The sequence below is a fragment of the Xenopus laevis genome, chromosome 3L, assembly GCF_017654675.1.
Source record: "Xenopus laevis strain J_2021 chromosome 3L, Xenopus_laevis_v10.1, whole genome shotgun sequence".
Classification (NCBI taxonomy): domain Eukaryota; kingdom Metazoa; phylum Chordata; class Amphibia; order Anura; family Pipidae; genus Xenopus; species Xenopus laevis.
The window spans coordinates 100,556,002-100,582,931 of NC_054375.1; the positions used below are offsets into that span (position 1 = coordinate 100,556,002).

General features: G+C 39.0%; 2 protein-coding genes across 5 annotated transcripts; one reads left to right on the forward strand and one right to left on the reverse strand.

Annotated features, from left to right (window-relative positions):
* Nucleotides 1–7,378: 7,378 nt before the first annotated feature.
* On the reverse strand, nt 7,379–17,196 carry commd4.L (COMM domain containing 4 L homeolog). Of its 3 annotated transcripts, NM_001110747.1 has the most exon segments (9): nt 7,379–7,929; nt 8,266–8,734; nt 8,865–9,035; nt 9,917–9,997; nt 12,494–12,613; nt 13,832–13,871; nt 13,964–14,029; nt 14,217–14,288; nt 17,094–17,137. In NM_001110747.1, coding segments are annotated over 8 exon segments (594 nt in total). In that variant the 5' UTR covers nt 17,097–17,137; the 3' UTR covers nt 7,379–7,929; nt 8,266–8,693.
* A 67-nt stretch (nt 17,197–17,263) lies between these two features.
* neil1.L (nei-like DNA glycosylase 1 L homeolog) lies at nt 17,264–24,633 on the forward strand. Of its 2 annotated transcripts, XM_041586720.1 has the most exons (10): nt 17,264–17,568; nt 17,783–17,857; nt 18,450–18,880; nt 19,158–19,277; nt 20,171–20,234; nt 21,764–21,863; nt 22,274–22,398; nt 22,945–22,972; nt 23,209–23,252; nt 24,057–24,633. In XM_041586720.1, exons 3-10 carry the CDS (start codon nt 18,459–18,461, stop codon nt 24,435–24,437), a joined length of 1,284 nt encoding a protein of 427 aa, XP_041442654.1. In that variant the 5' UTR covers nt 17,264–17,568; nt 17,783–17,857; nt 18,450–18,458; the 3' UTR covers nt 24,438–24,633. The 2 variants fall into 2 exon arrangements, with proteins under 2 accessions (XP_041442654.1, XP_041442653.1); XM_041586719.1 differs by having other exon boundaries at nt 17,265–17,857.
* Nucleotides 24,634–26,930: the final 2,297 nt, after the last annotated feature.

A 26,930-nucleotide genomic window follows, 5' to 3' on the forward strand; every position in this document is an offset into this window, starting at 1 on the left:
TCCCTGGATCAACTTGTACTATGAGCTATTTCCCATAACCCTGTATTCCCTCACTTGCTAAAAAGTCATCCAACCCCTTCTTAAAGCTATCTAATGTATCAGCCTGTACCACTGATTCAGGGAGAGAATTCCACATCTTCACAGCTCTCACTGTAAAAAAAACCCTTCCGAATATTTAGGCAGAACCTCTTTTCTTCTAATCGGAATGGGTGACCTTGTGTCAGCTGGAAAGACCTACTGGTGAATAAAGCATTAGAGAGATTATTATATGATCCCCTTATATATTTATACATAGTTATCATATCACCCCTTAAAGGAAAACTATACCCCCCAAACAATGTAGGTCTCTATAAAAAGATATTGCATAAAACAGCTCATATGTAAAATTCTGCTTCATGTAAATAAACCATTTTCATAATAATATACTTTTCTAGTAGTATGTGCCATTGGGTAATCATAAATAGAAAATTGCCATTTTAAAAAATAAGGGCCGTCCCCTGGGATCATAGGATTCACTGTACTCACAAACATACCAACGAACCATACATGTTAGGTCACATGAGCCAATTAACAGACAGAGTTGTGTCTTTTGCTTCCACACTTCTTCCTTTTACAGTTAGAGTTGAAGTATTTCTGGTCAGGTGATCTCTGAGGCAGCACAGACACCATCACAAAATGGTGGTTCAAGGCAAGAGTTGTAAAAGGGCAATATTTACTTAAATATATATTCCAGTTTGGTAAGATTCTTTAATATGCCACTTAATATGATATGAACCATCTGTTGCTTAAGTGTTCATTTTGGGGGTATAGTTTTCCTTTAAGCGCCTCTTCTCCAGCATGGACATCGCCAATTTGGCCAGTCTTTCCTCATAGCTAAGATTTTCAATACCTTTTACCAGCTTAGTTGCCCTTCTCTGTACCCTATCTAATACAATAATGTCCTGTTTGAGTGATGGAGACCAAAACTGTACGGCATATTCTAGATGGGGCCTCACCAGTGCTCTATACAGTGGAAGAATTACCCCCTCCTCCCTTGACTCTATGCCCCTTTTAATACAGCTCATGACCTTATTTGCCCTTGATGCTGCTGACTGGTATTGCTTGCTACAGCCAAGTTTATCATCTACAAGGACTCCAAGGTTCTTTTCCATAATGGATTTGCCTAGTGCAGTCCCATTAAGGGTATAAGTGGCTTGGATATTCTTACATCCCAGGTGCATGACTTTACATTTATCAACATTGAATCTCATTTGCCATTTAGCTGCCCAGATTGCCAGTTTGTCAAGATGGTGTTGCAAGGATGCCACATCCTGGATGGAATTAATTGGGCTGGATAATTTTGTGTCATCTGCAAACACTGATACATCACTTACAATACCCTCCCCAAAGTCATTAATGAACAAGTTGAATAAAAGTGGACCCTATACCGAGCCCTGAGGGACCCCACTAAGAACCTTACTCCAAGTAGAGAATGTACAATTAACAAGCACCCTCTGTACCCGATCCTGTAGCCAGTTTCCTATCCATGTGCAAACGACTTCATTAAGCCCAACAGACCTTAGTTTAGAATGCAGTCGTTTGTGGGGCACAGTTTCAAATACTTTGGCAAAAGTATTTCCAAATAGATCACATCCACTGCCCCCCACTATCCAGCATCTTACTTACCTCATCATGAAAAGCAATCAAATTTGTCTGACATGACCTATCCTTCATAAAGCCATGCTGATTGCTGCTCATAATGCCATTCACTAGGACAACATTTTGAATGTGATGCCTTAACAAGCCTTCAAATAATGTGCCCAACACAGATTACTGGCCTATAATTGCCAGGCTGAGATCGTAATCCCTTTTTAAATATTGGAATAACATCAGCTTTCCTCCAATCCATAGGAGAAAAGCTGATAGACTCTTTATAAAGTCTTTTTGATCAGTAAGTAAATGTTTCTCAGTAAGCTTTTGAGTAGGCAAAAATGTGTATCTATACATATGTATTATGCTATAAATCAGAATTAATATTTGACCTTAAATCAGAATTCTACTTGACACCTCTAGTATGAAAGAGTAATTTACTGGACCTTCAGAGTGCAAGGCCTTAACCTCATATCCTCTGGCGTGCATGCATGTCAATCTTATTAAAGGAAAACTATACCCCCCAAACAATGTAGGTCTCTATAAAAAGATATTGCATAAAACAGCTCATATGTAAAACCCTGATTCATGTAAATAAACCATTTTCATAATAATATACTTTTCTATTAGTATGTGCCATTGGGTAATCATAAAAAGAGAATTGCCATTTTAAAAAATAAGGGCCGCCCCCTGGGATGGTACGATTCACTGTGCACACAAACAAACCAAACTTCTAAGGTCTCACGAGCCAATTAACAGACAGAGTGTGTCTTTTGCTTCCAAACTTCCTTAATTGTGGGTAATATGTTCAGTCATAACTGTAAGCAGGGCAGCCATCAGGGGGGGACAGGGGGGGAGAGTTGTAGGGGGCCCCGAGGGTAAGGGGGGCCCCGGCCATGTCACACTTACTTGATTAGTCGGGCCTCCCATCTGCTGACTTCGGGAAGGCATGGACGTTTAAGGGGCCCTGGCCACCAATTTTCTTATAATGTGTGGGGGGGGCACCAATTTTTTTTTGTCATGTGGGGTCCTAGCCACCAATATTTTTTAATGGGGGGCCCTGGCCACAAATGTTTTTGTATGGGGGGCCCTGACCACCAATATCTTTTTATTTTTTGTTAACATGTGGGTACCCTAGCCACCAATATTTTTTTTTGTTTTTTTACTGTGTGGTGGGGAGGCGGACCTGTAGGTGGGGTTTGCGGTGGGCGCAGCCCAGGGGGCCCAGGAAATTTTGTCGTATGGGGCCCTGCGATTTCTGATGGCGGTCCTGACTGTAAGAGTAATGGGGATTGTGTGGGAAAGTGTAGCTCCTGAGGTCCTAATGCACAACAATTAGCGTTTCTTCTTATGTTTGTTATTCATTTCAAGTTTTTGTTAAATTGATGGCATACTTTCTAATTTTTTTTTATTTGAGGGTACTTGGCTCAGTTAAATAAAAAATTTTTTTTAACCCTTTAAGTGCCACAGAACGTAGAATCTACGTTCTGTGGAAAAAGTAACTTGAAATGCCACAGAACATAGATTCTACGTTCTGCAGCACTTCCGGGTTCTGGAGCGGAGGAGCGGCTGTTAGAGCCGCTCGCTCCGTTCTGCTTCGATCCCCTGCCCCTAGGCAACGAGCAGAGCAGGGGATCGAGTGGCCCCTGGGGCGCGATCGCCCAGGGGCCCAAAAACAGCAGCAGGCACGTGTTACTTACGTGTCCTGCTGCTGCAGCCTACACCGCGCCGTAGATCTCCGCCCCCACAGCACAGGGACACAGATGACGTCGCAGATCTCTTCCAGTGGCTCTTCCTGATCGCTGCAACAGTCTCCAGCGACTTTTTCAGGTTAGTGCAACAATTACACACACAAACACACGAACACACACTTATTACAGTAATACACACTTAGATTCACACTTACACACACTTACACATACATTTTTGGGGATTGGGGGGGTCACTTACACTCACTGCACATACACACACGTGCACACGCGCGCACATAACATGTAATTTACCATTTGTACACACGCACACGCACATACATGGCATTGTGGCTTTTTTTTTTTTTTCTTATCGCATTGTCTCTTTTTTTGGCTGAAAAAAATGTTTTATTGCCATTACAAATAGCGTATTCGCTAACTGTACTGTGCAATATCTTTTGTATTTTATTTCGGTGATTATATTGCAATTTTGGGTATTTTTATCCATTTTATTGCATTTTCAGCTCTGCGTATGTTGTGTTCACTTGTTTCTAGCCGTATAACCTGTTTGGCCCAGCTAAAATATTCAAACTGTGATTCTGACGGCCGATAACACTAGTCTGGAAAAAAAAGCATTGATTTTTGTGGTTTTATTGGATTTTTTTGCATTTCACTCTTTACTGCCTTATTTTGTTTTGCCTTGTAAATTTTATCTACTATATATCCATTTGGGGGTCTCTGTGCGCCACATAGTTTGGTATATCTATGCATATTGGGCATCAAAGTGTTCAGTAGACCCCTGGCGTTCATATTTAGGATGTTTTATGCTGATAAGTTACGAAATGTGGGGCATATAATGGGGTAAAATTCAAGCTTTGTGACGATTTTCAGAAATTTGATAAAAACCGTTACGTTCAGCATTGCTTTGCAGTTTGGCAGTTTGCAGTAGGAACACATATTTACCCATATTGGATTCGTCAGAATGTGTACTTTCTGAAAATATATGGTTTTCTGGGGTCTCTGTACTGTTAGGGGGGGGGGTCTAATGTCGCATATTACACACACCAGGTGCTTATATTGCAGCAGCCAGCGCGCGTCAGCCGTGAAAATGTATATACACTATTGTCATTTGGGGGTCTCTGTGCGCCACATAGTTTGGTATATCTATGCATATTGGGCATCAAAGTGTTCAGTAGACCCCTGGCGTTCATATTTAGGATGTTTTATGCTGATAAGTTACGAAATGTGGGGCATATAATGGGGTAAAATTCAAGCTTTGTGACGATTTTCAGAAATTTGATAAAAACCGTTACGTTCAGCATTGCTTTGCAGTTTGGCAGTTTGCAGTAGGAACATATATTTACCCATATTGGATTCGTCAGAATGTGTACTTTCTGAAAATATATGGTTTTCTGGGGTCTCTGTACTGTTAGGGGGGGTCTAATGTCGCATATTACACACACCAGGTGCTTATATTGCAGCAGCCAGCGCGCGTCAGCCGTGAAAATGTATATACACTATTGTCATTTGGGGGTCTCTGTGCGCCACATAGTTTGGTATATCTATGCATATTGGGCATCAAAGTGTTTAGTAGACCCCTGGCGTTCATATTTAGGATGTTTTATACTGATAAGTTACGAAATGTGGGGCATATAATGGGGTAAAATTCAAGCTTTGTGACGATTTTCAGAAATTTGATAAAAACCGTTATGTTCAGCATTGCTTTGCAGTTTGGCAGTTTGCAGTAGAAACACTTATTTACCCATATTGGATTCGTCAGAATGTGTACTTTCTGAAAATATATGGTTTTCTGGGGTCTCTGTACTGTTAGGTGGTCTAATGTCGCAGAATACACACACCGGGTGGTTATATTGCAGCAGCCAGCGCGTCAGCCGTGAAAATGTCTATACATATTGTCATTTGGGGGTCTCTGTGTGCCACATAGTTTGGTATATCTATGCACATTGGGCATCAAACTGTTTTGTAGACCCATATGTTTATATTTAGGATGCTTTATGCTGGTAATGATACATGGACAATACGATGCTGGAAAGTTGAAGCTTTGAGGCAATTTCCAGATATTTCACCAAAACCGCCAAATTTGGCAAAGCCTTGCGACTCAGTAGTTTGGAGCAGAAAGGCATGGGTACCCATTTTAGATTCTGTAGAATGTGTACTTTCCAAAAATATATGGGGTTGGGGGGTAAACATATATTTCTGTGTTTTTACCCCACAAAAATGCAGTCAATGTGTTGATTTTTCATTAGCTGAAGTTACCCACAGGACTTGTATTTGTATGCGCTAACTTCATTTTGGGGCCTCTAAATGCCATATACTTTGGTAAACTTATGAACAATGGCCACCAAAATGTTCAGAGGAACCCTGGCAATCATATTTAGGGTGCTTTTTCTTAGTACGTAATGACACATGGGTGATATGGTGCTGGGAAGTTGAAGCTTTGAGGCAATTTTCAGATATTTCACCAAAACCGACAATTGTGGGAAAGCCTTGCGACTCAGTAGTTTGGAGCAGAAAGGCATAGGTACCCATTTTAGATTCTGTAGAATGTGTACTTTCCAAAAATATATGGGTTTTGGGGGGTAAACATATATTTCTGTGTTTTTACCCCACAAAAATGCAGTCAATGTGTTGATTTTTCATTAGCTAAAGTTACCCACGGGACTGTTTGTATGCGCTAACTTCATTTTGGGGCCTCTAAATGCCAGATACTTTGGTAAACTTATGAACAATGGCCACCAAAATGTTCAGAGGAACCCTGGCAATCATATTTAGGGTGCTTTTTCTTAGTACGTAATGACACATGGGTGATATGGTGCTGGGAAGTTGAAGCTTTGAGGCAATTTTCAGATATTTCACCAAAACCGACAACTTTGGGAAAGCCTTGCGACTCAGTAGTTTGGAGCAGAAAGGCATGGGTACCCATTTTAGATTCAGTAGAATGTGTACTTTCCAAAAAGATATGGGTTTGGGTGGTAAACATATATTTCTGTGTTTTTACCCCACAAAAAATGCAGTCAATGTGTTGATTTCTCAGTAGCTGAAGTAAAGTCCTGAACAATTTGGATGTGCTAACTTCATATTGGTGTCTCTAAATGCCAGATACTTTGGTAAACCTATGCATAATGGGTATCAAACTGTTCAGTGGACCCCTGGAAATCATATTTCAGGTGCTTTTTCTTGGTACCTAATATAGTTTGGGATATGCGGAGCAGCAAAATAAAACCTTCGAAATGATTTTTCAGAATTTTGAATTTTTTGTTGAAAAACCGCTATGTTCAGACAAGCTTTTATGTTTGGTAGTTGGGAGTAGAGACACATAGTTACCCATTTTGTAATCGGCAGAATGTGTACTTTTCAAAAATGTATGGTTTTCTGGGGTAAACCTAAGGTTTCAGGATTTTTTGCCTTGGAATCTAAAGCATGCTGTTTTCTGCCTTAGTGCTTTCAAAATTCGGTAATATACTGCTGGGAGTTTTTGCTGTACAGAAATCCTAAATCTCCCTAAAACTATACATATCTGGTATTGGCACGTTCGAGAGACATAAGGCTTTCCAAATCAGTTGGATTTTCATCCGTAAAATGAAATATTTTTCTGGTATAAATTGATATACGACGAAAAATTGTAATTTTTCATTTTTTTTTGGTATTTAGCACTATAAATTTTTTTGCACAGGTGGAAATACATGAAAACTCAGGCAGATTTAGAAAGCTCAGTTTCTACCGAAAAAAACAATGTATAGTTTTCCTAGGTAAACTATAGGTTTCCCCTCAGAAAATGCCCCTAAAGTGAGAGAGCACAAAATGTTTCAAAAACGGCTGGCATTTCGCGTAACCAAAATGTGAAATTCTGCTGGCACTTAAAGGGTTAAAAATAAATAAGGTTTGGCATGTATCCTTTTTCTCAATAAGCCCCTTGAACATACCATTTCTTTATGGATAAGTAATTCCTTTTGGTAACACAGAATATTATTGATAAGTGCACATACTTGTGTATTTAAGCATAGTTTTTGAGAACTACTTTTGAGACCCCAGATTCATTGTTTTCCTCTGTAATTGCAGTGAAATGTATTGAACATACTTCCCTGTAAATGGAAACAAATTGTTCTTCTTCAGTCATATATAAAAAAAACTTTAAATGCAGTGTTGCTGGAATTTTTAGGTACAGCCACAGAGCTAACATTAAGCTCTGGAGCCATAAATCAGATTCTTTCCCAAGGACTTAATATGGGTATTGAACCCCCTTCCCCTGTGACTAACAGGGGTGTGGCATAAGGATGGACACTTTATGAAATTTATTGTTTTGCGTTCTGTATAGCGCAATGCTTTTCTGTTATTTACACACTATACTTACAGAAATCATGTATTGCCAAAAATGTATATTTTTTATACAAATTCTCTCTCAGACCTGGCAGCAACTTAACCCGTAGTTACTGAATACAGGCTTAATCTCGGCACACAGGTTGCTTTTGGTTAATGACTTTACTCACCCGACTGAAAAATGTCCTGCGGACACCCATTTCTATGGGTGTAGAAATCAGACATTAAGAAAAACAGTTTATGATTGTAATTATACCAGTAATTAGACATATTGAAACATATATATATATATATATATATATATATATATATATATATATATATATATATATATATATATATATACATATATATATATATATATATATATATATATATATATATATATATATATATATATATATATATATATATATATACACACACACAAACTTAGGTAAAACGTGATTAAAGGAAAATTCAGGATGAAAAAACACAAAATTAGTAGGGTTTAAGACTGAGAATTCTGAGACCTCCATTGTCTATTGACTGTATTCACAGCAATAACACAGTAGCAATATTAATAGTCTATAATGTAATCGGTCATCCAAGGTAACATACAAACTAAGTGCACTGCCATAATTCAGCCTCTGAAGCACTCTTTTTAGTGTGGTCTATAAGTCTATATACATCAGTGGGAGCAGCAATCGCTGCATTGACCATGTAACCTCATACAAAGACTAATGAAACAATGACCTCTGTTGGGGAAAGTTTTCAACAAAAGGCAGAATGCTGCTTTGTTTTAACAACGAATACCTCCGGAACAAAGTATTTTCTAAATGGAAAAGACCCGACTGGCAGGAACAATGTCCCTTTAAAAAGGAAGGCATAACAGCAGGGTCTGTTACAGTTCACCTTGTACTGAGCTTGTTTCGTAATGCTTCTCTATAAATTTTGCTTTGTCCAGTAAAAATACATCTGTTGATGTCTTTCTCACTGCAGCTTTTTCTTCAGCTGTTGATTGCAACCCACAATGTTGGCTGTGCCACTGGTCAGATCTTAATTCAGGGCATTCATCATCTCAAGAGCCTGCTTGAGTTCTGCAATAAAATGCATATTTACATATTTCATAATTCTGTTTATAACAACATTGCACCATATCATTAACACAGCTTCCACTTACAAAAGAACGCCATGTTCTAAATGTCCACTAATACTAAGGTGACTCACCTGTTATAAGGACTTGGAGTTTGGAGGCAGAAACAGTCATGGTAAGAGGCTGGATGGACCCTCCATCTGACAAAGGCAGGTTAAGCTGAACAAGTGGTTCATTCACTTGCTTCACAATACTGGAACTAAGAATCTGATCTACACGCCAGTTAAGTGAGGACATGCGTAGCACTGCAGATGCAAAATGAAAAAGGAGGGAATATGAAGACATATACACAAAAAATACACTTCAAAGGAGAACCCCTTATTCATGAAAACCCCTAGCCCCCTACCCTAAATCATCCCACCCCCTGCCCCCCCCCAGGTGTAAACTCCGGTAATTGCCCTAAGTCTTTACTTACCTCTTTGCAGATTCAGGGCAGCGGAGCTCACCGGGGCCCTTTTCAGTGCTTTGGTAATCTTCAGTGAATAACTCAATTACCGGAGTTTACACCTAGGCTGGGCGGGGGGGGGGATTATGTAGGGTAGGGGGCTAGGGGTTTTTATGAACAAAGGGTTTGGTTCGCCTTTAATAGGCATTTGGCATGACTATTCTACCCATTTCATATAGTAATGCAGCCTAAGATATATTTATTCTAAAGTCAGACCAGGCTGTTTCTTGGCCTACACAATCTGCCTGACTAAAGACCATATCTCCTTGTTGTATCTTCACCTGCAGGCACTCTGTTGATCTGTGTATTTTGGCTAGAGAATGATTTTTCATGCCAAAATCCTCTGTGTCTGCACCCAGCGTCAGGCTGTCTTTCAGGCTGCGTTTATCCACAGTCCAAGAAACAGTCTGGTCTGACTGTAGCCTGTAACAAACTTGAAGGGTTGTTATACTTTAGACACATCATACACATTACAATAGAAAGCTGCTTTACTTTGTGCCTCCATAGAAACTACAGTATTTTACACTCCCAAAGTACTACGTGTACACCGAGCTACCAGTCACATTCATATAATAAACAATATTACAAAAGGTAGATTTAAAGTGCAAATCACTGTATATTCTGACCTGATATTTTCTAGTGCTAGCAAGACACATTTGCACATAAATTAATCTTACTCACAGCGCAGGCTGCTTTCCCTAAGTGTATCCTGCAGTGCATTCTGCTTCTCTTCATACGATCGACATAGAGAGGCAGCATGTTCTGAAATATATATCAAGATCACAACGGAAGTAGTTAATGAAACCAACTCTTAAAGGAGAAATAAAGGACAACAAAGAATTTGTTTCCATAAGCACTAAAGATACCTCTGAAAATGTGAGTTCACAGTTATGGGCAGTTAACTGTATTCTGCATCTGTATTCTTATTTATCCATGGAGCTACAGACATAACTTTCCGGTAATATTTTGGTTTCTGATTACCCCCCCCCCCCACACACACACACAAAGCTTAGCTTCTCAACAGAAGCCCGGAGCACACTCAGCATGTCCAGTGTCACACTCAAAGTAATGGTTAGGGAGATGTTTTTAAGAAATGGATTATTGCTGTTAGAAGGCTGCTGAACCTCTGGCTTGGTACAGTAAAATATATAGCATATCAAGCCATGTTTGCTTTTAGGATATAGTTCACCTTTAAAAGGGGATCCTAAACAAAAACATTGTTGCATAATGAAACAAAAATATACATTTTAAGCAACTTTCTAGTGTAGCATAACCAGAATGATCTGGGCATGCTCACTCAGCTCTGGCGAATATTTTCTCCCCCGATGAAGTCTATCCTAACGCATTGCTTCATTGACTTCTGATGAGTGAGTTTGTCACTACAATCTTGTAAGTGCAATTTTATTACTTAACACATTTACAAGTGAATGTACTACACCAGAGAGCTCACTCTTTTTATTTACTTTGCAGACCTTAGATCGGTTTGACCAACCTATGAAGAAGCCGCACCTACTGGGTTATAAGAGACCATGACTGATGCAATATGTTGTGTATTGAATCTGTTCCTTTGGGACTTGAAATCTGATTCTGGAAAGTGTTTTGCACAGGTTTCTCTGCATTAATATATCAACACTTGGCCTGAAGCGCCATCCTCTGTTCTATTTTTCTTTTTTATAATGATCTGGTACTATGTCTTAAAATAAGTCAGAATATGAACTTTTCTTTATTGTAGTTTGGGTTAGGCATTGGTTGTAAATATTATAGGGGAACTATTGCAAAATGAAAAATTAATATAAGCTTCAGCATACTGAAATAAGAAACTTTCTAAATACAATAAATTCAAAATTCTGTAGCTTTTCTGAAATAATCAAGTTTATCTTCACTATTCCTCTTTCAGCATCTATTTCTCTTCATTCTGCCTTCATGCAGGAGTTGGGTGTCAGATATTCCTTGACAGTTAGATCCATTATATGTTACAGGGGGGCTCCTTTTGCCTAGAAGATTTATTAGAGCTCACTATTAAAATCACCATAATTGCCATCTCTCTACATGCAGAATTTGTGCAAAAGGCTGTGATTTTGTTTGCACTGGAATCAAAAAGTTCTAATTCATTTGCTAGGAAAGGTAGATATATTGAATCTAACTGTCAATGAATATCTGACACCCAACTGCTGCATGAAGAGAGAATGAAGAGAAATGAATAGAGAAAGGAATAGTGAAGATAATAGGGATGCACCGAATCCACTAGTTTGGATTCGGCCAAACCCACGAATCCTTTTGCGAAAGATTTGGCTGAATACCGAACCGAATCCTAATTTGCATATGCAAATTAGGGGAAACATTTTTTACTTCCTTGTTTTGTGACAAAAAGTCATGCAATTTCCCTCCCCGCCCCTAATTTGCACATGCAAATTAGGATTCGGTTCAGACAGGCAGAAGGATTTGGGCGAATCCTGGCCAAATCCCAAACCAAATCCTGGATTAGGTGCATCCCTAGAAGATAAACTTGATTATTTCAGAATTTTTTATTGATTTTATTTAGAAAGTTATTTAACTTATTTCAGTATGACGAAGCTTACATTAAATTTTTATTTCCATGACTGTTCCCCTTTAGTTTTTACCTTTTGAGTTCCCTAACAGAAGCATCAAGGTCTTGGTGTACATTTTCCATTTGCTTTATTTACCTAAACTTTTGTGGAAGAATTCATGGATCCACCAGTTTAAGCAGCCATGTCTCATTGGCACGCTTGCTACAAAGCTAGCTGTAACCTGCTGCATACTTCTCTGGTATTTATAATCACATAACAAGAAGCCATAAGGGACATCCACGTTTACCAACCAAAGTTTTGCTACATTTCAAGGCAACTGATCCTATCCTAATTGGTCCTATAATGCATAAACCTGAAAGTATCCTGTCCTTAAAAAATGTGAAAGCTGTGAAATGAAGCAGGATGGAAGTTAGGGAGGTTACCTTAATATTAGTAATACTGGTAGGGCACCCACATTTGCCACCTATGGCTTTAATGATTTGCTTGATTATTTTAAGAGTAGGTCTTTAGGTGTATAGTTTTTTCCTGAAATCAACCATCAAGGGTTTACTCTCAATACATGGTTTCCTCTAAGGCCAAGCAACTTTGTACGAATGAAACTATAAAGAAAAAAAATTACGATACAGTAGTAATATAGTGCATTAATACAGAAATTTTGAGAAATTGCACATGCTATTAACATGATATGGGTGAATGCTGCATTTCTTACCTCTGGGCAGTCCCAGCTGCTGCAACTCACTTGACAGATTGTCACTGCTCACATTATGCTTAGCCGCATTTGAAAGAATGAAGCACAGAACAGCAACTGTTGCCTTGATGTCTCCTGATTCTGAGAACAAAGAGCAAATCCATCACAAAGGATTCCAATCTGTAGACAACTGCCCCTTTTAACATATTTGAGGGACATATTTATCAAACAGTGAAAAGTTTCTAACAGTGAGGCAGCTAGTCATATACAAGTATGTATATTGAAAGGAGTAGTAAAATCCTCATTAAAGGGCAAGTAACACTAACATTTTTTAAGTAAAAAATCCATTCCTCCCCCCTCCAATAATACTGCTATCCTGGACAAGGTTAACTAATCTCTTTAATATCTAATACATAAATAAAGCAACGAAATCTCACTTCCGGTTTGTTGTAAAACGGCGATGTGGCGACCTGCACTTACGTGCGCGCTCCAATGTCCTGCTAACCGGCTTCTTTCTAAAACCGGAAGTTACTGGTGATGCTGATGTTCAGCCGGTAACTTTTTATTAGCTTGTCTCCTTCGCTGTCGAGCTTGGTAGCTGCTCACTCCCGCCTCCCCTCTTCTTTCCCAGCCACCTCGTTCCCCACACAGACTCACACAGAGCAGGCTCCGCCACATCACCACATATCGACTCGCTGCCGGAAGTTGCTGGGTAGGCTGCTGTTCAGCCTCTCTGCTCTCTCTCTGCACACACACACCACGTAGCGGGCAAAGTTCATCACAGACTGTTCTGTGGCGCCATTCTGTGCACCGAGCAGAGGCTGAACAGTAGCTGCCCCGGTAACTTCTGTCAGTGAGTCATTATGTGATATGTAGTACTGTGGCGGAGCCCGTTCTGCTCTGTGTGAGTCTTTGTGGAGAACAAGGTGGCTAGGAAAGGAGAGGGAAGGAGGGGGGTTTGAGCAGCTACCAAGCTTGATAGAGAATGAGACAAGCTAATAAAAAGTCACCGGCTGAACAGCAGCAACACCAGTAACTTCCGGTTTTAGAAAGAAGCCGGCTAGCAGGACATTGGAGCGCGCACGTAAGTGCAGGTCGCCACATCGCCGTTTTACAACAAACCGGAAGTGAGATTTCGTTGCTTTATTTATGTATTAGATATTAAAGAGAGTTAAATTTGTCCAGGAAAGCAGTATTATTGGAGGGGGGAGGAATGGATTTTTTACTTAAAATTTTTTAGTGTTACTTGCCCTTTAAGCATAGTAGGGCATTATTTTATGCATTATACAAATGAAGCAAAGCATTATTGTTTCCTGCAGATCTTGAGGAAGGGCCATAAAGACAATGAAAAAGTCTCACCAAAGCGAGCATCTGATGTCAGTTTGACAATTTTCTCATACTGAGGGGTAAAAACAAAATAAAACAAGGATATTCAATTACATAGTTAAGGTTTGTCTTCTCAAATTATTATTCTTATTATTTCTTTCTTACATCAATCTTCTCTCCAAGTTGTTTCTTCAGTACCTGGGCACAGATCAGCTTCAGCTTAACTGAGGACTGAGAAACAGAAGAAGATAGATGGTGAGATTCTAATACAGACAACAAATTTGAGAAAAATGTTTTAATACAAAACACTGACAGTAAATAGTACAGGAAACAGTGGACAGATTTTTTTTACTAGAAGTGAAAAACACGGTTACGTTCTACTGTTTGTTCTAAGAATATAGGAAGTGTAATACTCAACTATTCTGGATAAGGTACTGATTTCAGCCAAAACCCAATCAGGACAATCTAAGTCACCACAGAACCGGAACCTCTAAGAGAAAGATAATACGACTGATTGACAGAGAGAAAGTGATAAGGATGTATACGTTATAAAAAATTCATACATTTGTATTGTACATGCTTTTAATGATCGAACACTGATATCCACTTAAGAAAACATCTTATAGTATAAAACATACACTAGGAAAGGATCATGGGAAGTAACTCTGTTCCCTTAATACTAATTAAATAAGTTATACTAGCTGTGAGGGACTTTAATGGGCACCTATTTACCTAAAAATCGAATCCTCCACCAGAGGTTTAGGCGTACAAAGTCTGCACTATGGATGAGGAAAACAATAGAATTTTCCTAAGAAAAGTCCCCTATCTGGCTATATTGAGGCACACACATAAGTATAATGAGTGAGTGCCCCAGTTTGCTTGTTATGTTCATGCATGTATTATAAATTGGACAGTGTGTCCCTAATCCCACAAACAGAGCTGCACTCTGGGAGGGGCAAACAAAACATAATTCCCTTGTGGAGTGTGCTTGATAAGGGAATTTTCTTTGAATAATAGTATTGTTATCCAGAGTTATTGTTATCTGTTAGCACACATCCAGTGGGGGAAACAATTTTTAGATGACTGGTGCCCTTTAATTTGTAATCCTGACCACCATGAGTTACATACTTACTGACCACAGATCTTGGCACTTTACCTATTTGGGTAAAGGTCTGATATTTCATATTTAAGCATCACATTGCTATACAGAAGTGTTAAATCACAGAAAAAAAAGCACCAAAAATGAATATGCTAGGAGTGATTTAATCAACTGTTCAGCTAATGTATTATTACAGGGTTGTAGTGTGTAAGCCTCTGTTCAGAATAGGAAAAACAGCTTTCTGTAATAATAGTAGTAATGCTACTTAATGCCTGGGCTATATTAAAAAATGTATAACTGACATCTCTTTGTTGGGCATATCATAGTAAGGATGTTCATTACTGAATAAACAAATAAATCATGACGCAATCATGAGCTGATTAGCGCAATAAATGCAGCTAAAGTTGCACCTAATAAATCAGTCCTAGAGATATTCTGCCAATGCTTTACTAGAATATGCCAATAATCTGCATCACGGCCGGAACTAGGGGTACGCAGAGTAGGCACCTGCCTAGGGCGCAATAATGGAGGGGCGCACTTTTCAGGGGGAATTTTATTTTATTTTTTAATTTTTAACAGTGTTTCTGTTTGGCTTTAAATAATGAACTGTATTTTATTTTGAAGGGGCAGCCTCCCACCTCCCAAACCCTGTCTGGTGTGTGAAGTGACAATTTAATTTGTTACTCTTTTGCGCTTTTGAGTTCTGTTCCCCCCTCCATTCTGGCCTGTACCTTATCCGATGCTCCCTGACCCTAGTTGGCGCATGCTCTGTTAATGAGCATCTGCTTACATCGTTCATAAAGACAATGGCGGCGGGATAAGCAGCAGGACTTGGTGCTCTGGTATAGCTTGCACCGAATAGATTTTCTAAGTGATTTATGGAGTGGCTGGGTGCTGGCACAGGAGGAAAAAAAGGTATTGCAGTTCAAAGGGAAAATTCAGAGCGGGGTTGGGACTGGAATTTTTTTTTAAAAATCAAGGCTGTGCATCTGACTTTAAAGCTATTCTACAGTCAGTATGTGCAAAAGGGTGACATTTTTCTTCATGAAAGCATTATTTTTGTTTAGTGGTCTCTTGCTTTAACATTTTTCCACATTGATGTATAATAACACATGGACATGGGCAAAAGGCTCATTACATCATGATTAAATTGTTGCAACTATCTGTAAAGAATAGAACCCATTACAAAAGTGCTCTTGCATTCAATTTTTCGCCAATTCTACTTTGATGCATGAGAACCAAGAGCTGCAGTGTGTTGGCTTGACTATGTGGTTTTATCATGATGATATCATCCTTATGAATGTTTCCATACACTCACGTCTTACACCAAAGATGTTTTAATCCCTCTAGTCTGTGTTTGCCACACACTTGACTGTAGAAGTTCTGCGGAACTGCAATAACGAGAATATATTCCAACAGAGGCTTGTACATACGGAACGCATTTTAGGACATCATCAGGAAAACACAGGCCCCTGCTCTGCTGCGCTCTGCTAACGAAGAAGTATGCAGAGGATGTCCTAAAATGCTTTCCGCCTCCATAGCTAGACTGTGGAAAGCAAGTACAGCACCAACTCTGCATCAAGTACTTAAAGATGCCCAATACAATATGTCAATGGAGGTATCCTTGGTCTGTGATATCCAGAGAGCAACCCACAACACCGCTATTTGGAAAATTTGGAGACGTACACAATTGCTAGATCTATGTCGGCAAGCCGGCTCAATTTCAGGTTCATCGGTACCACTGGCCTGATCTACCGACACTGGGTATTTTTGTGTTGGATTTTCCTTTGTCTGGAGCAATATGCTTTTGGGTTAAATTTGAAATGTGCCTTTTTCTTCCTTCTTTTGTTCTTTCTTTCTTGCTTTCCCTCTCACTAACAACCTTCTCCTTTTCTCAACGGTATACTTGATATTCGTAATGGAAATTGTATGATACATAAGACTGTGCTGTATACCTATACTGCGTTTTTTTTTCTCTCTTTGAAAATAATAAAGAATATTTGGAAATAAAATGCTTTCCGTATGTACATACACCTCTACCTTACGTCTCAAGTTGTCTGTGAACTGCATCAGCTGCTGATTTCCATTCGCCCAATATGCTACAATGCCTCCTCCCCTCACTCCATCAGCAGAACGGGCTTATCAAGTCTGAAACGGCATTAAACCTGCACCAAATTACAAGAAACTACAACTCACCATGTTGTCAGAGGCTGAAAGCCTCGCTGTCAGCTGATTAGTGCCCTTCTGCACCACGTGACATAGTTTTCTCAACTAACTTTATTAACAAGCACACAAAATAGCAGTTTCTAGACATGATGTCTTCGGGCAGGCGTGTGTATTTGATCGGAGTCCAATGGGGGGCACTTGGAATTGTGAGGCGATCAACAATTTATCAGTGGGATATTTTAATTTATGGCATTATTTGACTAAATTTAGGTTCAACTGTTCACACAACAGCCTGTATCCGAACTCATGTCCACTGCCCGACAGACCTTCCTCAAAGAACTACATTTCCCAGATCACCTTGGGGGTTAAAGGGTACCGCCCCCAAGCTACTCTCACGTAGTATGAAGAAGTGTAAGAGCAATAACAGGGGCACGTGTAGTGGAAGAAGTGGGAGCAAATAGTTTATGTCCTCAGTAAACGGACCGAGGAGTGATTGGGTCAGACTGTAAGTGGGTGTCAGAAGTGAGATCCTGATCTGATAGAGATTTGGGTCGGGTTGTAGGAATGAGCGCCACGCAATTCATTCAGTATTCCACCCCCGTGAAAGGGGGAAGTGGGAGGGTTTGCGACTGTTTTATGTAACTTGCAGTGTGCAGTCGACTACATGTCCGCTCTTATGTAAGGGATATTTTACGCCTCCTTAAACTGTTCGTTGTCAGTTTTCTCCTAGATCATCTTGATTCATCACACGGGAGGAATATCTACAAATCCATAGTTTGCACATAATAATAGAGGTAGGTGGGCAAGCAGCAACTTTGAGTTTATTCTGAACATCTGTGTACAGCAGGTAGTACATGTTACACCTTTCTGAAGTTGGGGGTACCTTACACTCTGGATTACCAAGTCACAACTCCCTGCAACTCCCAGAAGAGCAGCTGTGACTCTTTGGTGGCGAAAGGGTTAACCATACTGTATCCCACACACACAGCTGATCTTTCAAATAACTTGAGCACCAGTGGTTCTTTAAACCAAGTCTTTATGGTATACAGTTTCTTTGTGGGTGCTGTTAGATTGTAAAATCACCAACCTTAGCATAAATGTTTAGGACACCTGAAATGATGTCTTTAATTGTATGTAAATGTAATGAGAGGTAATTCTAATTCATCATTAATTCCATGATTTGTTGATCATCCGTGGGCATTTGTTTGCACCTGCAATATTTTTGTGGATTTAGATGAGAATATAGGACTCATGTTGAATGTATTCAAAGCCTGTCCCTTTTTTTGTGCTACCTATTCTTCCCATTTTGTGACTGGTAAGATTTGATTTTACCATAACTGTAGTTTTACTTTTAATCCACTTATTCATTCTCTTCTTCGTGGTCAGTGTACAGCTATGCCTGAGGGTCCAGAGCTTCACCGTGCCAGCCTCTTTGTAAACAAGGTGTGTAAGGGCTTGAGCTTTGCAGGTGCAGTGGAAAAATCTGCCGTCAGCAAGAATACAGATGTGCCGTTTAGCTGTCCTGAATACACTATCAGCTCTGTATCCAGAGGGAAGGAAGTGAAGCTGATCCTAACTCCTCTCTCTGATGAATCTGAAGAGACCCACATTGTTTTCCGGTTTGGCATGTCGGGTAGTTTCAAGTTTACTCCCCAAGACCAGATCCCTAAACATGCCCACTTGCGTTTTTACACCAAAGATTCTCCTCAGCGCGTGCTCTGTTTTGTGGATCCTCGCCGTTTCGGAACCTGGGAGGTGCATGGTTCTTGGCAGCCAGAACGAGGTCCTTGTGTGATTCAGGAATATGAGAAATTCAGGTGTGGTACACTGGGTATAACATTTTGAAGCAACATATACCTCTAAATTGTATATATTTATGAAGAGTAGTTATCTGGGTTTAACCAGGGATAATGTGTGTGTGTGTTCCCTGGCATCAGAATTCTCATTAATATTTTGTGATCTATAAGCATATAGTATTATCAAGTAGTTGATGAGCATAAATGCTTTCAGTATACCATGATGAAGGGATGCATTTAATTTAGTTATTGAAGTTATATGAATTTATTAAGTTATGATCACTTTTTTTTTTTTCAGGGAAAATGTTTTGAAAAACCTCTCAGACAAAGCATTTGATAAACCGATCTGTGAGGTTATGCTTAACCAGAAGTACTTTAATGGCATTGGCAATTATCTGCGAGCAGAGATTTTATTCAGGTGAGAATGTAACAAAAAAAAAAAAACAAATCTCAAAATATTACACGTAAATACCTTTATGCTGTGAATCTTCTCTAAAGCAGTGTAAAATTTCACGTCTCTAAAGCTGCATCTCTATGGTCTTTTTTTAACCAATCTGGTGCTAATGCAGAAAACAGTAGCAGTCAAAACACCCCAAATCTCTTGGAAAGCACAGATTAAATATTATATGGCTATGTCATTCTATGTAGGGCAAGGCCTTTGTGGCCTTCCCAAACATCCAAGCCTTATTGCAGCCTTACAACACTGGGACTCTTAAGTTTGCCCACCCAGGCCAGATTCTGCATGGAATTTGTATGTGTCCTCACTCCTTTTTCTTTTAGAGGTTTCTACTGGGTAATTTTATTTCTTCCCACAATCGAAAATCTTCTAGCAGGTTAATTGGCTACTAGTGAAACTTATCCTATTGAATGTAGCAGAGTGTGTCCCTGTCCTTGGGGCGGGGGCTGATGAGAATAAAACAGTCAGTGCTAATAAATAATAATAAGTATGTGCTTGAATGATCAAGCTTATCTGTAATGCACATAGGAAGAAGGCCCCTTTGATTTTGTTCTTTTATGATTTTAAAATTTACCTTTACGGACAGATAAAATCATTAAACCAAATGTGCAGTTTCTTTCCCCTTGTTAATGTGGCTATTATTATAGATAACTATACACATACATAAAACAGGACTTCTTTTCAGTTGAACCACTGTCCCGCTTAATTAGATCCCATCTGTTTGGCTTTTGGATATGGTAGTATTTAATGCAAAGCCCTAATTGAAAATCTGTCTTAGCCTCATTCCTTTATTTTGAAGGCTATGGTCTCCCCCACCCCTTTCTTTACCCTTTCTTTGCCTTTCTTCCTTCCAGGTTAGAGATCCCACCTTTTACGCCTGCTCGGTCTGTGCTGGAGGCTGTGAAGCACCAGAATCAGGTCAGTAGAAATAGCTCATGAAAAGTGTGCATTTTTTTAATTAGTATTTATTTTGCTTTTAACTTTAAATACACAAATACCTCAATTTAAGTTGCTAATACAATAATGTTACCAATAAACAATAAAAACAGAACACATGCAACCAATTATCTCAGCTGAATTTAATAATCATTACAAAAGTACAAAGGACTTGTGTCTTGAAGTTGTCAAAAGCAGTGAGGAGTTTGTAACACAGGGGGAAGTGGATTTGACTCTCAATTTACATAAAGGGCTGTGAGTCAAAGATTCAAGGGATCCCAAAATTACAGATTGTAAAAGCATATTTGTGTCTTCAGCATCTAGAACAAACCATGTATGTAAATGTGACAAATGGGCTGCTTAGTAATACAGATATCTAGATTGCTTACCTGCCTATAAAAACAAAGATAAAATTCCATTGACTTTGATAAAAAAAGATTTAGGAATTAAAGTATGGGAATTACAAAACAATACAAAAATTTGGGGAGAAAGGTCATCTTAATTTAATTAATAAATAAATTATAAAATAAATTAATTAAATTAACCCCAAAGAGTCGTAGGAATTGACTACCATGAAGCAGTAGTGAAAGTGCTTAATCAATGGATCAAGATTGAGCTCTTGAATTTGAGAACACACTGGGGAAATTTTAATCCCTAAGTAAGTAATTAATTTCATCAGCCCAATAACAGGTCCTAATAAATTAGTTATGACATCAGTGGACATTTTTTGGGATCTATCCCAGTTGACCTGTAGACCAGATTAAGAACCAAATTCGTTAACCAGTTTTAAATCCTTTAGTAACGAACCATGCAGGTCAGCGAAGAATAATAATATATCACCAGCATAGAGAGCTATTTGTTCTTCTACAGTTTTAAATTTGAGCCCTGTAAGGCCTATAGAATAACTAACATCTATCGCTATAGCAAACAGTAAAAGGGAGAGAGGACAACCCTGTCTAGTTCCCCGATGTAATTCAAAGGGTGAAGAGACAAGATTATTTGCTCTTCTATAAAGCCCCCAAGGCTCAACTTAAAGTTGTAACCATGAAAGAAATTTAGGACCACAACCAAAAGCCTTTCAAGTTTCCTAAAGTAAGGGTCACTCAATTGTATCAAAAGCCTTGGCTGAGTCTAAAGACACTATTGTTCTATAACCAGAATTATCACGAGTTATTTGTAGGTTAGTGTACAGGTGCTTAGGGTTAATTGTAGAAGACTTGTTTGACATTAAGCCAGATTGGTCTGGATGTATCACAGACGTAATCATTTTAATGTAGGGCTTTTTAAAGGCATAAGTGAGAGCAGAATAGGCAATATACTTAATTTGCCAGAAAAGGTTCATGGCAAACACCATCAGAATGGATTTTAGGCAGGAAAAGTTCATCTATCTCCATTCACATCCTGGCCACACCCAAAGTGCTGTGAATTTATATTTATTAGATTTGTTTATTCAAGTCTATATTATTCCAGATAGGATATAGTTATTATTTTTGTCCATCTTGTGTTTACAGAATAATGACCTCTCACTCAGTAAGAAAATAAAGATTAAGAAGGAAAATCCTGACATACTGCATCTGTGTCATCTGGTACCACTGGAGGTCATTAAACTAGGTATGCACTGTCAGCTTAAATAGGGCAATATATAACATTTCCACATGAGCCCAATAAATAGAGCTTGTGCTGGAAATTATTTAAGCTTTTTTGATTTAACACCAAAGGAAAAAATGTATATTTAACCATTTTTCTTATTATGTACATGTCAACATTTTGACTTTGAAACCATAGTCCTAGTTCTTAAAAAAACAATGCTGCACCCCCAATTTCCACCACCAAAAGGCGTGCAAAGCATTTTAACCTGCTATATTGGAATACAAAGTATTATGTATTGCAAATCTAAAGGAGTAGTTCACTATTATGTTATCATTTAGTATGATGTTGACTGTTATATTCTGAGTCTACTACTACCCTAAAAGCTTTTTTTAATGATATGCTTATTAAACTTTTCTGATGTGTGACTGCAGGTGGGAAGGGTTATGACCCTGAGCATTCAGATGATTACTCTGAGTTTGAGCAATGGTTGCGCTGCTACTTTGTTCCAGAAATGAAATCCCTAAGAGACAACAATGGACGGACTATATGGTTCCAGGTTAGTGATGCAGGAATATGAAGTGAAGTTCTTTCACATTGGAAAGTGGCAAATATGTATATGATTGTTCCAGAAATGAAATCCCTAAGAGACAACAATGGACGGACTATATGGTTCCAGGTTAGTGATGCAGGAATATGAAGTGAAGTTCTTTCACATTGGAAAGTGGCAAATATGTATATGATTATTAGAACAAAATGAATGTTTGGGGATATGGGACAGAGCTCAACCAAATTCCTTAATAGTTTGATACCTAGAAAGTGAGCCTGTTTGAGTACAATTTTAACATTATCCACCTATTTGTAGGTTAATAGAGATTTCACATGCTCTAGTTGTATTTTAATGGTTAGATATAAGAAAGAATCCCCTAAATGGGGTAAAAATTAATTATAAAATGTATACATATACGAAAACAATTTAACAGAAAATGAGAGGTATTTAATAATTATAAAAAAATCACTTTCACGGTTACAATAATTTTTTACTCTTGGTACAAGATGCTTTCTGTATATGCTCATTCTAATACTTCACTCAACTTTATTACAGGGAGATCCTGGGCCACTTGCTCCCAAAGGTAAGCCCTGCACAAATCTTATCTCAAGTTTCTTCTTATTATTGCCATTGCTCACCTTTATTTCCATTTCCACTTCTACCTCCTCACTTCTCTTTTATATGTTTTTCCAGCATTTATTGACCACGTTTTCTCGTTTCTTCCACACTACTTGATCTCATTGTGATTTCTGTTTGTATTCATTTCACCAATATGCCACATCCATTTAGCTTCTGTAATGTCGCTTTGTTCTCTACCAGATAAAAAATCAAAGAGACGTCTGTCTGTGAAGAAGCCATTAAAGGTAATTATCTGATGTACAGTTGCTTGTTGTGTTAGACATGTTTTTGTGTTACTGCTCGCTTATGTTAAATTTAGGATCTTATTTACTAGGCTTACTTTATTTCTCTGGGAAGCCAAATTGCTGTGTGTCAGTGGCAGCAGATATAAAGGGTTCTCTGGCATTTTTAAAAGATGCCCAAGGCATCCCTGTGACTGAACGCACTAGCCAAATCCTACAGATTGCAGCTTGCTGTCAGACAGTTGCTGAGTTAAGGGACTACTGCTCCACTGGGGGATCAATAAAACTGTATTAATCTAAGCTCTGGGATAGGGTATGGCCTGCAATAATAGTCATAACTTTTTAACATTTATATTGATACATATATGCACTATACATATTGCTACTGAAGCCAGATTAGTTTTAGCCTTAAACTTTGGCAGCGTATGATCTGAATCAAGACTGCGTTCAGCTCCTCTGTGTTTACACCAGGGATCCCCTATATTTTTTTTTTACCTGTGAGCTACATTCAAATGTAAAAATACTTGGGCAAAAAAAAGTCCCTGGGGATGCCAAACAAGGGCTGTGATTGGGTATTTGGTAGCCCCATTGTGGACTGGCAGCTTACAGATGACTCTGTTTGGCAGGACACCTGGTTTTTATGCAACCAACATTTGCCTTCAAGCCTGGAATTCAAAAATAAGCACCCACTGAGAGCAACGTCCAAGGGGTTGGTGAGCAACATGTTGCTCGCAAGCCACTGGTTGATGATCACGTGTTTACACCATAAAAAAAACAGTCCAATATTTGTTATTTTCTTTTTATAAGGTGGAGAAGACTGCAACAAAAGGCAAACTTGGAGGAAATGTGAAAAAAGAAAAGAAGGAAGAAATAGAAATAGATGAAGTTAATGCTGTAAAGGTAGCAGAGAAAAGGCGAGGGCACAAAAGAAGGGATGGTGCTGTAAAGAAAGGGGTGCAGAAGTGGAAGAAAGGGAATGAACCAGAAAAACCGAGAAGAGTTAGAAAAGTCACAGCCTCTGCACTCAACCCTCCTGCCCGGCCACTTAGGGGAAAAGCAGTGCAAGACATCTCTCTGCCAGCTGTAACAAGGCCAAGTAAATTGAAGTCTGATAGGACCTCTCTGACACAGGATTTGCCAGTGGAAAAAAGGAGATCACTGAGAAAACGTAAGATGACATACATGTAGTATACATGTGGCATACTTTGAAAACTTTGTAGTTGGGCAGTCTGCCCTGCTTTTTGAGACCAGCGTTCTCTGTGAGGGAAAAGAAACTAAATAAAAACTGGATAAATAGATAGCATGTGCAAAATAAAAAATGTTTCTAATATAGTTATCCAGACAAAAATGTAATCAATAAAGACTAGAGTGACTGGATGTCTAACATAATAGCTAGAACACTACTTCCTGCTTTTCAGCTCTCTAACTCAGTTAGTCAGCGACTTTAAGGAGGGCCACATGGGACATAACTGTTCAGTGAGTTTGCAATTGATCCTCAGAATTAAGCTCAGATTCAAAAGTTACAGTTATGATCCATGTGGTCCTCCCCCAAGTCACTGATTGGTTACTGCCTGGTAACAAATCCTTGGAAACCAAGAGAGCTGAAAAGCAGGAAGTAGTGGTCTGGCTAATATGTTACACATCCAGTCACTCCAGCCTTTATAGATTAAATTTGTGCCTAACTATATTAGAAACATTTTTTATTTTGCACAGTCTATCCATTTACCCAATTTTTTATACTGAACAATTCCTTTAAGGAACTGTAACCAAAAAATGAAAGTGTTTTAAAAGGAATGACAAAATAATGTACTGTTACCCTGCACTGGTAAAATTGGTGTGTGTCACGACCGGAACCCAATACCAGAACAAGTGCCAAGCACCCTGGTCTCGGCTCCACCAGTTGTGTGACCACCGTTGGGCTTCGGGGGGAGCCCTCAGCTTACTTGGGTGCCACCTGGACTTAACGAGAGGTGCAAGGCGAGATGTTCTGGCTGGCAAAGGGGCACGGCTGTTAGCAGAGTCTTTTGGGCCGACGGTCACGGTACAAATGGAGCAGGCAAGAGAATCGTCAGACAGGCAGGGTCGAGGCAGACAGATATCAAGAATCGTCAGGCAGGCTAGGGTCAAACCAGGAACCACTAGAAACAAGTTCTATCACGGGCATCAGTCAGCAGTCTAAATGGGCCTTTTATAGGGCAAGAATTCCACGCCCAAGAACGTGCATTTTCGCGGTGGCGCAATCACGCCAGCGCGCCTGCGCCTTCAAGAGGCGCTAGGAGGAGGAAGGAGAAGGGGCGTGGCGGCCGTCCATGCCGCCGTACCGCTAGACCACCAGGTATTTTTATTACAGTGTGTTTGCTTCACAAACACAACTATAGTTTATATAAACAAACTGCTGTGTAGCCATGGGGGCAGCCATTCGAGCACACAGGATACAGTCTATAACAGATAAGTTCTGAAGAATCCCATTGTATACTAGAAAACTTAACTGTTATCTCCTGTGCCTTTTCTCCTTTTTTCAGCTTTGAATGGCTGCCCCCATGGCTACACAGCGGCTTCTTTATATAAACTGTAATACTGTTTCTCAAGCAAACACACCAGTTCATTACTTTAAAACACTTACATTTTTTGGTGTTACTGTTCCTTTAAATTACTCCATCATGAACTGATTAAGAAATATTTAGTTGGAGTTCTTGCTGCCCAAGGGCACACTAATTACTGAAAACAAAGGATCACACACCTTGAACGAGCACATTTGTGACTCATTTATATATAGTTTTAGGGCTTAAAAACAGATCATTGGAAACTTCAATACATATATATTATAATGGAAGTTCAAAAGGATTAACACACTTTTATACATAATGTGTGTGTTACATGTTGTATATTGTTCATTCTCACTATTTCGTGCAGCAGCACACAAAACTTTGAATAGCCAGTGATGTGCAAATCTGTCCTGTTTTGCTTTGCTGAAAATTTTCAAAAACACATTGAAATCAACGGGTTGTTTTCTTTTTTTTTTTACAACACATTGGAGTCTTTGGGCGTTCTTTTAGAGAGAAATTTGGTGAAAAATTTCGCTCATCACTACCAGTGATACAACGTTACTGAATACACAACTGAATAAAATATTCTATCATCACTTAGATCTAGGATAAATCTGTTTGTGTGTATATATTTAACATTTTATGGAATCTGCAAGAACTCTGTATTATAAAATATTTGTACTATCTGTATGTTTTACAAGAAACCAGGCATTAAAATGTGTTTATAATAATGGTGTTTCCTTTATATCTTACTGCTATGTGACTAATTTTACAGAATTGCTAAATCAGTTGCTAGAGCTTGACTTTGATCAGTTTACTACAACTGAAAACTTTGCCAAACTTCCTGGTTAGAGCTCATTTCTAGCTAGCCCCACCCCTTTATCACAGTTGATGATTTTGCACCTGTATTGGTTCTCAGCCTGAGTGAACACAGCCTCTTAACTCTACATCTGCCATCTGCTTTGTCGTGGAGCATTCTGGGAGAGATATTTTTAGTTACTGCGCCACATTATTTATTTATAATAATGTTTATTTCTGTAAGAAGCTTTCTGGTTTTCCACTGTCCAGTCTAAAAACTTCAATCCAATTGCAATGTGTGAAAAATACCATCAATACCAACCCACAGCTAAATCTG